Source organism: Octopus sinensis, unplaced genomic scaffold (assembly GCF_006345805.1).
Source record: "Octopus sinensis unplaced genomic scaffold, ASM634580v1 Contig13942, whole genome shotgun sequence".
Classification (NCBI taxonomy): Eukaryota; Metazoa; Mollusca; class Cephalopoda; order Octopoda; family Octopodidae; genus Octopus; species Octopus sinensis.
Window position 1 is genome coordinate 259,002 of NW_021833065.1, and position 16,990 is coordinate 275,991.

At 36.0% G+C, this 16,990-nt stretch overlaps 1 protein-coding gene across 11 annotated transcripts in view; it reads left to right on the forward strand.

The window, feature by feature from the left end:
* LOC115229953 (septin-7) overlaps positions 1–16,990 on the forward strand; it is a 169,757-nt gene that overhangs the window by 95,022 nt on the left and 57,745 nt on the right. For 10 of the 11 annotated variants that reach the window (XM_029800212.2, XM_029800210.2, XM_029800211.2 and 7 more), the window contains one exon: positions 680–938. In XM_029800212.2, coding sequence (XP_029656072.1) covers positions 680–938 — 259 coding nt within the window. Of the gene's footprint in view, positions 1–418; positions 424–679; positions 939–16,990 lie in introns of all 11 variants that reach the window. The other variant, XM_036499416.1, reaches the window with a different exon arrangement.

The window sequence follows — 16,990 nt, forward strand, 5'->3', positions numbered from 1 at the left end:
TTTGGCTTTAAATATGTTCACCCACTTTTAAAGTTAGCAAGTACTGTGTCTTTTCCACAGATACACATCACTATCACTAAAGAATTTGATCCATCAAGTCATTGTAATTTAGTCAAGATCAAGATTTAAATTTTGTTTACAATTAAATGTTTATTTCAATGTTTTTTAATTATTGTTGTATGCTTTTCAAACATAGATAGTAAGCAAATGAATAATCTTGCAAGTAATACTAAATCTAATTTGAATAGCTCCCATTTATCATATTTCTGTTGAAATACACTGCTCTTATTTCAATTAATTTTGAGAATAATGAATAATTTACTAAAATAACTCTACTATATTAAGTAACATGAAATTTTGATGAAAACTTTTAATTTAGATCACTTTAAATCGAGAAGTTTGTATATCATAGAACCAGGAGCAGTTTCAAGCAGATTGGTATCAAAGAATTAAATACTTATTCTTATTTCTTTGGGTTAATTCAACCAATGTACAAAATGAATTGACTTCAATTCTATGAGAATTTTTTTTTAATAATTTTCTCTTTATTTTAAAATAAAATCAATTTATATATTTTAGGATACAAATCCCATTCTGTATTTGAGGTAATTTTGTTACATTTATTGTTTTCTTTACATTTAAATACATACTTATTTCTCCTTTTCTTTTCTTTTTTAAGCTTAATGCTGCCAAAAGGGATGCTTTTTTTAAAAATGAAGCAGCACCCAAATTTGACCCTAGTGCAAGGTTCGGAATGGAAAGGGAGCGTACACGAGAACGGGAAATAATTACAAAGGATGTTGACAATGATCGTAATGAGAAGCACCATCGAGAGGGTCATAAAGAACTGGAGAACTATGTAGGCTTTGCTAACTTACCAAATCAAGTTTACCGAAAATCTGTCAAAAGAGGGTTTGAATTTAACTTAATGGTAGTTGGTAAGTATCTTATTTTAAATACATTTTAATTTTACCTTTATTCTTTATTGAGAAAACTTACGAAAAATGAAATAAAACATGTAATTGCATCTTTCATGTGGCTTTCATAAAAGAAAGTACTTTATATTTTAAGTTATTTAAATGAGAAAATCTTTGGTCTTCTCATAAACTATCTTAAAATAATTTTTCGTATCAATATTAGATATATAGGCATATGTATATGCCCATATACATATAGCCAATTATTACATATATAGCTTTTTTATAGCTCACTTCCAATATATTTGAAAATTCCGCTGTCTCACTCCTGAACCCTGGCTCTTCCAAATTCATTATGTTTAACTGAGAAATGATTTGTGGATGTTAACCCTGAGACATCCAAACTGTGCTTTATTTATTTATTTTTATTTTATCTTGCAATTTGTGAACAATATTATCATTAGCTATAGGTTTCCAATGGGCCAATTACTAGTTCATGTCATTTCTGACAGTGGAAATGATGAAGAGGTATAAGTAACTTATTGCAGGACAAAAATCACACTTGTTAGAATCTTTGTATAAACAAAGAAACAAAATGATAGAACACATGTCAATAATAGTGCGGGTATGGCTGGGTGTTTAAAAAGTTCACTTTCCAACCATATGGTTTTAGTTTCAGTTCACTGTGTGGCACACCTTGGGCAAATGTCTTGTACTATAGCTCAGAGCTAACCAAAACCTGAGAGGATTTGGTCGATGGAAGCTGAAAAAGCCAATGTATAGGTGTGCTTGTTTACGTCTCTTGCCTTGATGTCATGGGATAGTTATAAACAAGCGTCACTGTCATACAAGACAGAAGATCGCACATTCCCAGTCGTCCATGAAAACATGTTACTTGGAAACAGGTGAGGTGACAAGAATGCATCTGGCTGTAGAAAACCTACTTCAATGAATTCTATCTGACTCAGGCAAGCATGAAAAAATTGGACATTAAATTTATGAAAAACTTGTCTCTGATTACATATTTTGTTTAACTTGTATTAGTTTTAATATATGTTGATTATCTTGTGGAAGAGATAGAATTATTTCTAAGTTAAAAAGTCTTCAGTTGACCACTTAAAGCACTTTATTTAATTGTCAATAATAATTGATTGCCTTTTAATTTGTTACAAAGTAACATTTGACATTCTGAAAAAATAATTATGATGCAGAATACCAAAACAAATCATTTTTCCTGACAATAATGAGATAGTCATCCATATACATCATTTTAAATACAGAAAGACCAAAAAATTTTGAGGTTATGTTGGACATTTTTATGTCTTTATAGAATTGAAGTAATTATCTAAGTAATGCCTGTGGTGTTTGTACTCTGTCCAAATACTGCAGAAGTCAACTTTGCCTTTGACCCTTCTGGTGTAGATAAAATAAGTACTAGTCAAGTACTGAGGTCAATATAAGAAATTCTGCACTCCTCCAAAATGCGAAGCTTTGTGCCAAATAATAAAGTTATAACTATTGAACAAACCTTGACAGTTATAATTCTTAACTGATGAGTTGGCTTCAATTCAAAATGAGGAAGCATTAATTTCTTACTGCAAAATCTAGAATTTAAATCTGATAATTATATCAAACTACCCCATGTATTTTTTCTATTAGTACCTTATTAACTGGAGTATTCAGACAAAAGTCTCTGCCACCACATCATTAACTAAAGGGTATTTGATCATGAGAATAAAACTTCTCTGTTACAAATGAGTAATTTTGACATTGAGAGGATAAATCCATTAACATAGTTTTAATGTATGATTTTGGGTGAATAAAATACATAAATTGAAGAATATAACAGGTCAACTAAGGAAAAATATTTTTAGGATTGAAAAATTAGGTTATAGGGCAAGTAGATAATGTGGATGGTAAGAATTAATGCAATAGTTGAATAAACTGGAACTTGTACTTGTGTGGAACCACAAAGTCCTTATTTCTGTTTTCTGTGCTTAGAAGAAAAGTCATTAAGAACAAACTTCATATTCATTGATCTAAATATGTTTTAAGACTATTATTGAGTTGCTTTTTAGTCTGTGGCTCATTGTAGACCATCATGCATTATTGTAAATGGTGTGTTGTAAACAGCTGTTTTTTTGGGGGGTGGGGTTCTGTATACAGATCAAGTTTCTGGTGATAGTTACAGCAAAAATGGTTTAGTGAAGCCAGCGAATGTCTAACAACTTACATTACTCAGCATTTAGTAAATTCACTTGATACAGCTCAGCAATTTAGAGCTAATAAATCCATTGATATTGAAATTGTTTTTCTGTACATGGATTTTGTACTTATATGAGTCAGATAAGATGGTTAAGAAAATGATTTTTGAATATGAGTGCTACTGGTATTTGCAGGTTTTACTTGTGTTGTATGAGCTCCAGTTCATACAACAGTTCAACTGGAGCAAACTATAATCATAGACTAAAGAGATCTTACATGTTTTAAGTGGTCTTTTAGTTTTATTATTTTCCTTTTCCTGTGTACACTGCCTGTGTGTTACTTGTTAAATTACATAGGCACTGTGTAGGCTGATTTATAATTTGTAGAAAAGTGGTTGAAACCTCAGGAAGTCTAGGTATTGTTTGTAAATTAGTGTCAAAAACATTTTTAATTAACTTTTCTTTACTGAATATGACACTTGTTTACATTATTTTAAATTTTTCTTTCATATTGTCGTTTAAGTGTAGTTAATAGGGTGTATGTCGTGTGAATATGAAGGATGTTAGTTTTGAATGAGATGTGATTTAGAAAATAATGTTCATGTGTTACACTGAGAATTCTTCATTGTTGTAATAAGTATTGTTTTGGGTCAGATTGGCTCAAGGACCTCAGGAAAATGGTTAAGCCTTTTGGAACAATTTATTAATATATCCAAGATGATGTCTATGATAGTTGATTTTTGCTTTTTTTTTTTTTTTTTTTTTGTCTCCTATGAAATCTAACATTACTGTGTCTTGATGAACTAAGGTGATAAATTGTAAAAGTAGTTTCATTTGAAATAGAATAAGCTCTTATGAATTGAAAATTATAGATTGTTTTGATAAGTTATTTGAGGTTATAGATAAATTTCATGATGAGATACACCTGTTTATTTAAAGGAAATAAGTGGGAAAAAAACATATGTAACTACTGATTTTATTAGTGACAAAATTAAACAGAAGTACAGCTTTCTGTGTTAATCAGAACAGATAGCCTGCAGTGATAAAAGAAGAGTAAGTTAAATATCACCAGCTGGATAATCTCATCATCTAGGTCATCTCATAGGACACCCCTTTTTTAGGGGTTTCGGTTGCACATACTATAGGAGTCACAGAGTACTGCTCCATGTGGTCCTGCAGTTTCCATCTAACTAGGAATATTAAGGTCTCATCCATTGGCTTGCATTGAAGATCCTCTGCATGATATCCTTCTAGTTCAAAGCCAGGAATTTCATGTTAAGTCCTGCCAATAACTAAATCCATGCCCTGCTGCTAACACTTTGAAAGTTGGATAAGCAGTGTTAATTTGAGGGTCATAGCGAGTGTAAGTTAAGAAAGCAGGTGGATGGATATCAGATAAATATATTGGTTTTCACTTGAAAAACAGCTATCGATATTGATATGTGCATATATGGCTGTGTTGTTAAAATGTTTGTGTCGTAGTTCTGAGCCTACCACACAGTAACTTCAGCAACAGTTTTCTATTATGGCCTTGGATTAACCAATACTTTGTGAATGAAATTTGGAAGAAAGAAACAGCAAATCATACATAAGCATGTGTTTGTGTCTTCACAACTCAGCTCACAAGGAAACTATATTGCATATTATATAGTTAGTAAATTGTGAAGCACTGGAGCAGCAAAATTCTCTGATAACCTCAAAATTGGTATTACAAGCAAAAGACCTACAACATATAATGGTAGTTCCACAAAAAGATTTAATGACTGTTAATAGAATATCAGTGAAATAATGAAATGGTAATAGTGAGAGTTGCAATACATATGGTAAAACTTTGGAACATGCTGTTAAAGGAAATGTTCAAGATGAATGGAATTATCCTGTTCTGCTGAATAAAATCATGTTATGAAACAATGATAATAAGATGATTAAACAACTAACTTTTGGCATGTATTATGTATGTATGGTTGACTTATGAAACAAATGCATCAGGTACGTTTTGAGAAATCTTGTGGATATTCTATGGATCAGGGGTCTGAGAATGAGAAACATTGATTATAGTAAAAAGTTGGTACATAGCTCTTATACAGAAATACATTTATGTAACGGAAAAAAAAGCCGAAATAAATTATTTGTGCTCTCAATTATGGAACATTTTAAAATTAATAAGTTGGTTCTTAACTAATTCTTCAGTGGGATATTTATTGTCATAAAAGGCTGCCAGTGCATTCCATATAGGAGAGCAGCAGTCCATAACATGTTGTTCTGTATTCTCAAAACTAATATATTTATTTTTTGACTGTCTTAGTTTGTGCAATACCAAGAATTCTTAAAGAATTGTTCACAAGAATTTGAATGTGTGGTAATATTTTTCTATAATATAAGTTGCATCCTAATGGAACTTGAAATTAACTTAAGTCAAGTGAAGGCTCATAATATTAACAGATGAATGGCCTTTTATGAAAGAGAATGTCAAAACTATAAATTTATATGTATTATTTCTATCTAAGTGGAGTAATTAATGTGAGAACTTGTCAAACCAACTAATCAGTTTGAAGTGTATTAAGTGCTCCTTATGCCAAGCCATATCAAAGGTTTATTGGTGCATATTGCAGTTTATTGGAATCTGTATCAGCATAGTTGGAAACCCAAGCAAAGCTGGTTAAGCATATGAAACATTCTATTGTGTACCCTGGGCTTATGAAAATTGAGATGAATATGTGATGCCTCCAGTTTTTGTCTTTCATGTTTGTTACTCTTGTCATACATCAAACTCAACATTATTAAAATGTTCTGGTAAGCTAAGATTACATTTTGTAACTGTATACTTAGAATTGGTGTGTAGCATTTTCATTTAGAAATAAATGAAACATAAGGACTAAAAATTACAGACTGTGTTGATGGTTCAATGACTACCACCTATTTTCTTCAACTTCAGAGGGATGGAAACCTTTAAGGTAAAGAAGATACATGAGTAAATATCATGAAGCACTTAGTCTAGTACTTTTACCTGTTTCTGTAACCCAGCAGCTAGTCTTGTACTTTACAGTTTCTGCAACTCAATGGCCATCAATAGTAAGAACAATAAAAGTTATCTGCAAAAGCCTTTCCCTTTTCTGAAAATATCTTCCATTTGGAGATAAATTTCTGGAAAAAAAGAATGTGAAATATTTTATGAGTTTATTTGGTGGAAAGTTGGCTTCAGATAGGTTGCCTTATGTTCCTAGTTCTGGCTTTTAGTGCTCTGAGTTCAAATCCTTCCAAAGTCAAGCTTACTTTTCATTTTTGTAATGTCACACTTTAGCCATCACTAACTAAGTGAAACCCTTTGATGTGAATTGTGGTAATAGCTCTCTCCCTAATCTCTTCCTACACTGGCCTTAATCAGCTACCATGCTTTTGCATCATCCACCTTCACTGCTGGCTGATTACATCACCTAGGTAACAAAACAGATCTACTTCCAACAAGGCTACTGGGCACTTAAGTCTTCACTGCTATCTACTAGTATGGATCTTTTACATATGAAATCTTCTCTATCAGCCTACCTAAGATCCCACTGAATCTTGTACTGTACCCATTTGGGTTCACAGTATAGAGTACCTCTCTGCTCCCTTTCTGTGTATTGGACATAACCACTTCCTTGTTGATAGTAATGCTTTGTTTGCTTAATTAACAGTTGATTCTAAATTCTACTCTTCTGTTAGTAATTTTTTTCTAACATTTCAACAAATTCGGCTCTAAGCACTGGATTGTCTGCATACATGAATTCTTGCTAGCAGCTGTCTTGGACTCCTCTGTGATGGCTTTGAGGACAATAGCAAACTGGAAATGGTTGCAAATCAAACTCTGATGGGTACCTATTTGCACACTAAACTTTTACTGGGCTCATTCTTAACTCTTACTTTCCTGAAATTACTTTGGTACATGACTTGCACAATTCTCACAAACCATTTTTCTTCTCCCAATGTTCTTATTGACTACCAGATATCTGGTGTGATATCTTTCTCCCAAGTCATTGAATACTAAGTATAGGATTTGTTCTCCAAGACTTGCCACTTTCATGATTTGGTCATCTGTTGAATACTTCTGTAATTACTTCTCTAGAAAACATTAATTCAACCAAATGTGTAAACTGAGTAACTATATGATGTTATTTATAGTAACAGCATGAGGATATATATTCTCTGCTTGTCAATAAATTAATATGACTATGACAGGCCTGTTCAGCAAGAAGATTAATAGTACATATAAAATGTCTTTAAGTTCCAATGCCAAGAATATATGAAAAACATTGAAAATTTATTGAATACAGAAAGGAAGAAAGCATTCTACAAAGTTAGTCAATGAAGAGTGTATGTGTACATGCAAGTAATTCTGCAGTGGTATTTCCATTTTAAAGTATGCAGAATTTATATTCTTATTACCATATGCTTCAAATGAAAGCTAAACTAGGAAGTAAATAGTTTGTTGCTGCAAGTTCTAACTGCAAACTGTGGCTGCAAAAAGCCATCTGTCACTGTAGTTGATTTAATACATAACTACAGTTAAAGCAATTTTGTCTTTGAGCTGGTTGTTATAATAGCTCACTACATGGTTCTGACTGGAATTTCTGCATAATTCTGTGGGGAAAAGTCACCACATAGTTTTATGTGGAGTTACCATTTGAGTTGGTCAAGAATCTAGGTTGTTGATAAAAGCAAGCCAGTCACTCTAGTTGGTATTGCATAACTGATTTATTGTCTGTATCACTACTACTACTGGCATTCTCTCTAGTGACTAGGCATGCTTGTTAATATAACCTGGTACTAAGCACTGACTGTTAGAAATGGTTGGCATAGAATCACTGCTAACAGCAAAAAGGTATATCTACAGATTTATTTGACAGCTGTGAATTAAACTTGTAGGTGTAAGTTCACATCATTGGCACACCACAAATATAGTCTTCCTTTTGTCATGACAGATTTGCTACATTTCCTTGTCAACCATCTTTTCTCTTGTAGTTTACAAAACTGCTTCCAGTCATTAGAGATAATTCCATGCACTACATGATTTGACTAGATATTTTTAATATCTCAGTTATTATCTCTGGTGAGCCAGCTGCCTTCCCAACCTTGATATCATTAATTCCTACTACATTGTAATTAACTTCAGTAGCAACTTTCTCTGTTCAATTCAACCAAGGTAACCCCGCTTATTCCTGCTCAATCTCCTCGTTCAGTAACTATTTATCTCATTTCCCTGCCTCTTTCATCTTGCTGATATTAAGGGCAAATATGATGCATCATTCTATACACACATTTCACCAATGATGGCCTGATTTACTCCAATACATTATCTCACAATCTGGAAAACCTCACGCCTCTAGTGCTCACACTATAGACAGACAATTAGCTTCTCTCATAAATACTTAGTAATGTTCTTTGCTCCCCAGTTTCCTCTATTTTTTTCAGGTTTGTCCTTTTGCTTTTATGGTTCTATCTACTATTTTATCATCATGTCATCCTCCACATGTGTTGTGCTGAACCTTGCTCCATCCTCCTTGATGTAGTTCAATGGAAGACTGTATAGTAACAAACATAACTATGCCTGTTACATTCTGAGTTGAAATTTTATTCAAGTCAACTCTACCATCATACCTCAAGAGTCAATAAATATCAACTATACACTGAGACATTGGGCTAATTTCAATTAATTAACCCTCAAAATGATTACCTTGTGCCTATATAAGAAGCTAATTGTAACAGCCCATAAAGTATTCTTTATACTTCACAATTTTTTTTTTTTCGTGTGTAAGGTCTATGTATAAATTCATGTTGGCTGGTTTATTGTACTTCTTTAATAAAACTCATGCTTGCTATACTAAACCGTTAACTTTACAACTTGAATCATAGTACATAAATGCACAAGCCATAGATGATGAGCATGAATAACTGTTCTGCAGTCTGATAACAGGGTTTATTTGTATATTTTGCTTCATTATCAGTGTTCTTAAATATTGAAGTAAAATGATCATTTTGTTAAGTGGAATAAATTCTTCATTATTATTTGTCTTAAATTCTTTGTGTATTTTGTTAAATTCTTCATGCATGAAATGTAGCAGTGAAGTTATGGTGTACTGACAACATGGTCATCAATTAATATTTTATTACTGTCATTTTGTTATAGTTCACCCGTAAGCTGGTGTCTATGATTACTGAACAAAAACATATAGTTAACCATAGGAAGAGCATTTAACTGTTAAAATGGCTCCAATAACTAAATCACTTTACTCAAAAGTATGGAAAAATGAATTTAATACAAAATCTTACAAATTAGTTTACGGTTGAGTAATATTACTTAGTGGTATTTAAAAAATGGACTCATACAGTTTTATCAATTTATCACTTTTTATTGATTTATTGAAAAAGTTTCTACTAAGGGTTAAGATTTTAATATGTTAATCTTTAATCACCCAAGACTAAATAGACATGGGAACTTTTGAAAGCAAATGATCTCTTGTTCAGTTATTAAGATTCTCTATTATAAGTTTATACAAGAACCAGTTTTTAAATTACTCTTTAGTCAGATCAAGTTTTGTTGTTTTGACTTCAAATTATTTGAATGAATGAAAAATACTGAATTGGGCATCATGACCTTTTAGTTTGCTGTAAAAGTAATTAATTGCTAAAAATATATTTATGGACTGAAAATGGGTCATTTCAATGTATTCAGTTCCAGTCTTCATATAGAGACTGGAATATATAAACAGAATCCAAGTAATTCTCACCAATGAAATCTAACGTCATGGAATACTAATTCATCAAATAATAGATTTCTTCCCCCTTTTTTTTCAGGTGGGGAAGGGCTCTCTTAGATATATTTTTGTGCCAAGAATTATAGTAGCTTGATATAATGTTACATTCTTTTAGTTTTGAAACCACGCATCAATATGCTAACAATTAGGTGCTTCATTAAAAATGTTCTATGAATATGAAATGTTCCAGTAATGCTAATCTTCAAAGTTATTTGCATTTTGCTCTCAAGTTCACTATTCATCCACCTCCTCCTCATCATCATCATCATTGGGGTTTTTTTTTGTTTTGTTTTTTCATGCTTGCATGAACAAGCTAGATAGGCTTTCTCCAGAACAGGATCTTTCCACTTGTCTCAGTCATGCATCTTCTCCTTTATGAAGTTTAGCATCTTCATCAGTTTCCACCACTTCTGCCCATGTCTTTTTCAGCTTTCCATTTGGATCATTTGGCATTTCTCTACTTAACTATCATCTTCTATGTGTAGCACATTTCAATTCTGGCTCCATTGTTCCATCTTGCATACTGTATCTGATTCCTCTTGTACTCAGTTTTTCTTTCAATTCATTTGTTCTCCATCATTCATACACAGTTCTACCCATCTAGTGGAGTATGTTAACATTATTCTTTCATGCATCTTTCACATTTAATGCCTGTGTTTCACTACTATGCATTGTTGCACTTCATATCACTTTTTCATGATATAACCTTTTGTTACCAGCTGAGGCAACAGTTCCTTAAATTTTTTCCATCTGTTCTTATTCTGGTTGCTAAATGTTTGAAGCATCCACCGCTACTCTTAATTAGATCACCATGTAAGGGAAGCTGTCAACTACTTTAGGTACCACTGATGCTCTTATTACTAACTACTCTGGTACATTTGATGCATATGCATTTTGTGTGTGTGTGTGTGTGTGTGTGGTGGGGCTGCGATTACTGTCAATCTACCTATGATTCCCTTACATTCTTGTGTACACATAATTTACATTAGGCGTAGTGTTTGAAATTCCTTTCACCATGTTTTCTGTATTCTCAGCACAGCTATTTCTTAGATGGTTGTAGAATCTTGCCTTGTTTCCTGCTAAAGATTTTGTCGCTGCCAGATTTACTTTGAGACCTCTCACTTCTAGACTTTTCTCCCACATTTTGAATTTCTTCTCAAGATACAGTTCTGAATATTAGATCATTGGCATGCAAGAGTTCCCACTGACATATTATTGTGAACTCCTCTGATATTGCTTGGCAAATCTTAACAAACAGGAGAGGTCTAAGAGCTAAGTCCTGATGAGCATCCGTCTACAATAGTAAATTCCTCTCACCTTGCAGGGGACATTTTTATATATGGTTTCAACAACTCCCTAGGCATTCATCTGCCGATAGTTTTCATAGCAACTATGAGACTTCAGACCATAGAACCCTATTAAAGACCCCTTCAGATTGACAAATGTTGAGCTTTCTTACTCTTACTTTTCATGCTGAAACAGAGCTTCAGTAGTAAATATTGTTTGATCAATTATTTTTATGATTATTATTAAATATAATAGATAATTTTATATATAAAGAGAAAATAAATTTCAGAAGTCAGTGTTCTTAATCACACAATATATTTCACAGCATACATAGGTGCACTTATATATATATATATATATATATATATATATATATAATGATATAGCAATAATACATGTAAATCATAACTGTACTTACAGGAGATCTTGTGTGATAGTTTATCCGTATTAGAAATCAATGAGAATATTAAAAGATGCACACAGCGAATGTAATCCAATTATTTTACTTAAAATTTTGGATATCATAATTCTTTGAAGACATAAATACACAACTGATGCTTCTTAGGCCCAACATTTCTCTCAAGGTACTAACACTCTGTCGAGTATGCACACTAACATTACACATCCATCGGAGCATACTGGCTTCATTCCTCGCGAGCTTACGCATGTCCTCAGCAGTCACGGCCCATGTTTCACTGCCATGTAGCATGGCTGTTCGTACACATGCATCATACAGTCTGCCTTTTACTCTGAGCGAGAGGCCAGCAGAAGTAAGAGCTCCCTGAACTTTGCCCAGGCTATTCTTACTCTAGCAGTTACACTTTCAGCGCACCCACCCCCACTACTGACTTGGTCACCTAGATAACGAAAGCTATCAACTACTTCTAGTTTTTCCCCCTGGAAAGTGACAGAAGTTGTTTTCTGCTGATTTTCAGAGTTTATTGCTCCTGAGCATCTGCCACATACAAAAACTATCTTCCCAGTTAGCCTTCCTTTGACATTGCTGCACCCACCTCTTATGTGTCTATAGCTTACACTGGGTACATCTTATAGAGTTTCTACAGATCGAGCAGGGCCATCTTCCTGAAGACATTTGTGGTTTGTCTTCCTTCCTACTTATTAGTACTTTGGTTTTAGCTAGGTTGATTCTAAGGCCCCTCGATTCTAATCCCTCCTTCCACACCTGGAACTTCTCCTCCAGTTCTGATAGTGACTCAGCAATTAGAGCGAGGTCGTCAGCATAAAGGAGCTCCCAGGGGCAACCTGTCTTGAATTCCTCCGTAATTGCCTGGAGGACTATGATAAATAGGAGGGGGCTGAGGACTGAACCCTGGTGGACCCCAACCTCTACTTTGAATTCTTCTGTGTACATGTTGCCAACCCTAACCTTACTTACCGCATCCCTGTACATGGCTTGCACAGCTCTCACCAGCCATTCATCTATCCCTAGTTTCCTCATTGACCACCAGATGAGGGATCGGGGGACCCTGTCAAAGGCTTTCTCCATGTCAACGAAAGCCAGGTACAGGGGCTTATCTTTGGCTAGGTATTTCTCCTGCAGCTGTCTCACCAGAAATATGGCATCAGTGGTGCTTTTCCCTGGCATGAAACCAAACTGCATCTCGTCCAAGTTGACTCTCTCCCTAATCAGTTGGGCTATGACCCTCTCTGTAACCTTCATTACCTGATCCAACAGCTTGATACCTCTGTAATTATTTGTATCCAGGGCATCACCTTTACCTTTGTAGCAGTTGACTATTATGCTGCTACACCAGTCATTGGGTATGACTCCTTCGTGTATCACCTGGTTGACTATACGGGTGACTAGGTTATAGCCGACACTGCCAGATATTTTGAGCATCTCTGCAGTAATTCCTGATGGGCCTGGGGCTTTCTCTGTCTTCATGCTTCTAATTGCCTTAGCTACCAAGAACTATCAACTCTGATAGCTGGTCCCTCTGTTGGGTCAACATTCAGCAGACTCTCTTTATCCCATTCATTTTCTTTATTCAACAACCTTTCATATATATATATATATATATATATATATATATGTATGTATATGTGAGTGCACCTATGTATGCTGTGAAGTATTCCAATGCTGTGAAATATATTGAGTGATTAAGAACATGACTTCTGAAATTTATTCTCTCTTTTTTGGTCTTATATTCCTGATACTCAGTTAGAGCGCTAATTAGTTGTGCTGTATTAGGAGATAATTATCCTAGTTTTTCTTCATTATATATATCATCATCATCATCATCATCGTTTAACGTCCGCTTTCCATGCTAGCATGGGTTGGACGGTTCAACTGGGGTCTGGCAAGCCCGAAGGCTGCACCAGGCCAGTCAGATCTGGCAGTGTTTCTACAGCTGGATGCCCTTCCTAACGCCAACCACTCCGAGAGTGTAGTGGGTGATTTTATGTGCCACCGACACAGGTGCCAGACGAGGCTGGCAGACGGCCACGCTCGGATGGTGTTTTTTATGTGCCACCGACACAGGTGCCAGACGAGGCTGGCTGACGGCCACGCTCGGATGGTGTTTGTTACGTGCCCTCAGCACGGAGGCCAGTCGTTGCGGTACTGGCTACGGTCACGTTCGGATGGTTTTCTTATGTGCCACCGGCACTGGTACCACAAGGATACAAATTCCATTGATGTTCATCTATTTTGATTTGGTTCGATTTGATTCGATTCGATTCTCACTTGCCTCAGCAGGTCTTCACAAGTGTCACAAGAAGGAAGGTATGCACAGGTGGACTGACTACGTCCCAGGTAGGGGCCACGGATTATGGCTTCACTAGTCTTGCCGGGTCTTCTCACGCACAGCATACTTCCATAGGTCTCGGTCTCTAGTCATTTCCATGGTGAGACCTAACGTCCGAAGGTCGTGCTTCACCACCTCGTCCCAGGTTTTCCTGGGTCTACCTCTTCCACGGGTTCCCTCAACTGCTAGGGATTGGCACTTTCTCACACACCTATCTTCATCCATTCTCGCCACATGACCATACCAGCGCAATCGTCTCTCTTGCACACAACAACTGATGCTTCTTAGGTACAACATTTCTCTCAAGGTACTAACGCTCTGTCGAGTAAGTACACTGACATTACACATCCATCGGAGCATACTGGCTTCATTCCTCACGAGCTTACACATGTCCTCAGCAGTCACGGCCCATGTTTCACTGCCATGTAGCATAGCTGTTCGTACACATGCATCATACAGTCTGCCTTTTACTCTGAGCGAGAGGCCTTTAGTCACCAGCAGAGGCAAGAGCTCCCTAAACTTTGCCCAGGCTATTCTTATTCTAGCAGTTACACTTTCAGCGCACCCACCCCCACTACTGACTTGGTCACCTAGATAGCGGAAGCTATCAACTACTTCTAGTTTTTCCCACCGGAAAGTGACGGAAGTTGTTTTCTGCAGATTTTCGGAGGTCAATGCTCCAGAGCATCTGCCACATACAAAAACTATCTTCCCAGTTAGCCTACCTTTGACATTGCTGCACCTCTTATGTGTCCATAGCTTACACTGGGTACATCTTATAGAGTTTCTACCTACACCTTTTCTACAGATCGAGCAGGGCCATCTTCCTGAGGATATTTGTGGATTTTCTACCTTTCTACTTATTAGTACTTTGGTTTTAGCTAGGTTGACTCTAAGGCCCCTCGATTCTAAACCCTCCTTCCACACCTGGAACTTCTCCTCCAGTTCTGATAGTGACTCAGCGATTAGAGCGAGGTCGTCAGCATAGAGGAGCTCCCAGGGGCAACCTGTCTTGAATTCCTCCACAATTGCCTGGAGGACTATGATAAATAGGAGGGGGCTGAGTACTGAACCCTGGTGGACCCCAACCTCTACTTTGAATTCTTCTGTGTACATGTTGCCAACTCTAACCTTACTTACGGCATCTCTGTACATGGCTTGCACAGCCCTCACCAGCCATTCATCTATCCCTAGTTTCCTCATTGACCACCAGATGAGGGATCGGGGGACCCTATCAAAGGCTTTCTCCATGTCAACGAAAGCCAGGTACAGGGGCTTATCTTTGGCTAGGTATTTCTCCTGCAGCTGCCTTACCAGGAATATAGCATCAGTGGTGCTTTTCCCTGGGACAAACCCAAACTGCATCTCATCTAAACTAACTCTCTCTCTAATTAGTTGGGCTATGACCCTCTCCGTAACCTTCATTACCTGATCCAACAGTTTGATACCTCTGTAATTATTTGTATCCAGGGCATCACCTTTACCTTTGTAGCAGTTGACTAGTATGCTGCTACACCAGTCATTGGGTATGACTCCTTCGTGTATCACCTGGTTGACTATACGGGTGACTAGGTTATAGCCGACACTGCCAGATATTTTGAGCATCTCTGCAGTAATTCCTGATGGGCCTGGGGCTTTCTCTGTCTTCATGCTTCTAATTGCCTTAGCTACCACGGAACTATCAACTCTGATAGCTGGTCCCTCTGTTGGGTCAACATTCGGCAGACTCTCTTTATCCCATTCATTTTCTTTATTCAGTAGCCTTTCATAGTGGCATCTCCAAACCTCTCTCTTTGCCTCCTCATTTAGCGCAAGTGAACCATCATCCATGCGAACACACTTCTCTCCTACCACATCACGATTCTCTCTCACACACTGTCTTGCAACACGAAATACCTCAAGTCTTTCATCCTCACGGCTCAGAACATTGGCAAATTTTTTCTTATCCGCTTCCCCTCTGGCTAAATAAACCTGTCTCCTAGCTTCCCTTTTGGCTGTCTGATACAATTCCCTGCTACCACCGTTCTTCCAGTCCTTCCAAGCCTGTCTCTTTTGTCTAATAGCCCTGTCAACCACAGTGTTCCACCACCATGTTACTCTGGGTCGAGATGGTACTTTGCTCCATCCACAGATCTGGTCAGTGGCTGTCAGCAGATTGTCCCGTAGGAATCTCCAGTTGTCTTCCACATTAAGTGAAGCTATATCCCCTTCTATTTCGTCAGAGGCTTCGAGTAGTATGTCTCTAAATCTCTGTCCATTTGCAGGATCTTTAAGCTTCCAGACCCTTCTCCTCCAAGCTGGTCTTCTTCTGGGCAACCATATATATATATATATATATATATATTTTATTTTATTAGTGCATGTGCATTTATATGTAAGGAAGATATTCTTGCTCAGTAATTTTATTAACATTTTACACAATTTGTAATTATTCTCTATGTTGCTTTTAACCAGTGGTTCTCAAGGATTTTTTTTACCTATAAATTCCTTTGATTCTTATTTTACTTGGCTGGACTCCCATAGCCATTCAATGTTTTAAAAATCCTATAATATTTTTATAATTAAATTTTATTAGGTATTGTATAGAAAATTAAGATATTTTGTAAAAATGTAACAATTTTATCAACAAAATCTTATGCAGACCCCCAAAGTCATATGGATCCTGGTTGAAAACTACTGCTTTAAATCATCAACTAGCATCTCTGATTTTGGTTTCCTTTTCAGTTCTAGAGATTTTCCTTTTTATCTATTACCCCCATCAGATCTTTTCCATTTGGCTGCCAGCATTTCAAAAATTAAAGTTTATTAAAAATTTCAAAATTTGGCACATTAATGTACTTTTCCAAGCTGAACTGCTGGAGTTATTTCACTTTTTCCAGAAAAAATGTTTTTAAAAAGTTGTAGAGGTTTAAAGTTTGATCATTTTTCACCCAGTTAGGAAACAGGATTTGGAAGTTGTCATTTTGTGCATGATGCACATTTTGTCGTCAGCATCCTGAAAATAGTACATGTTGTCAATATTT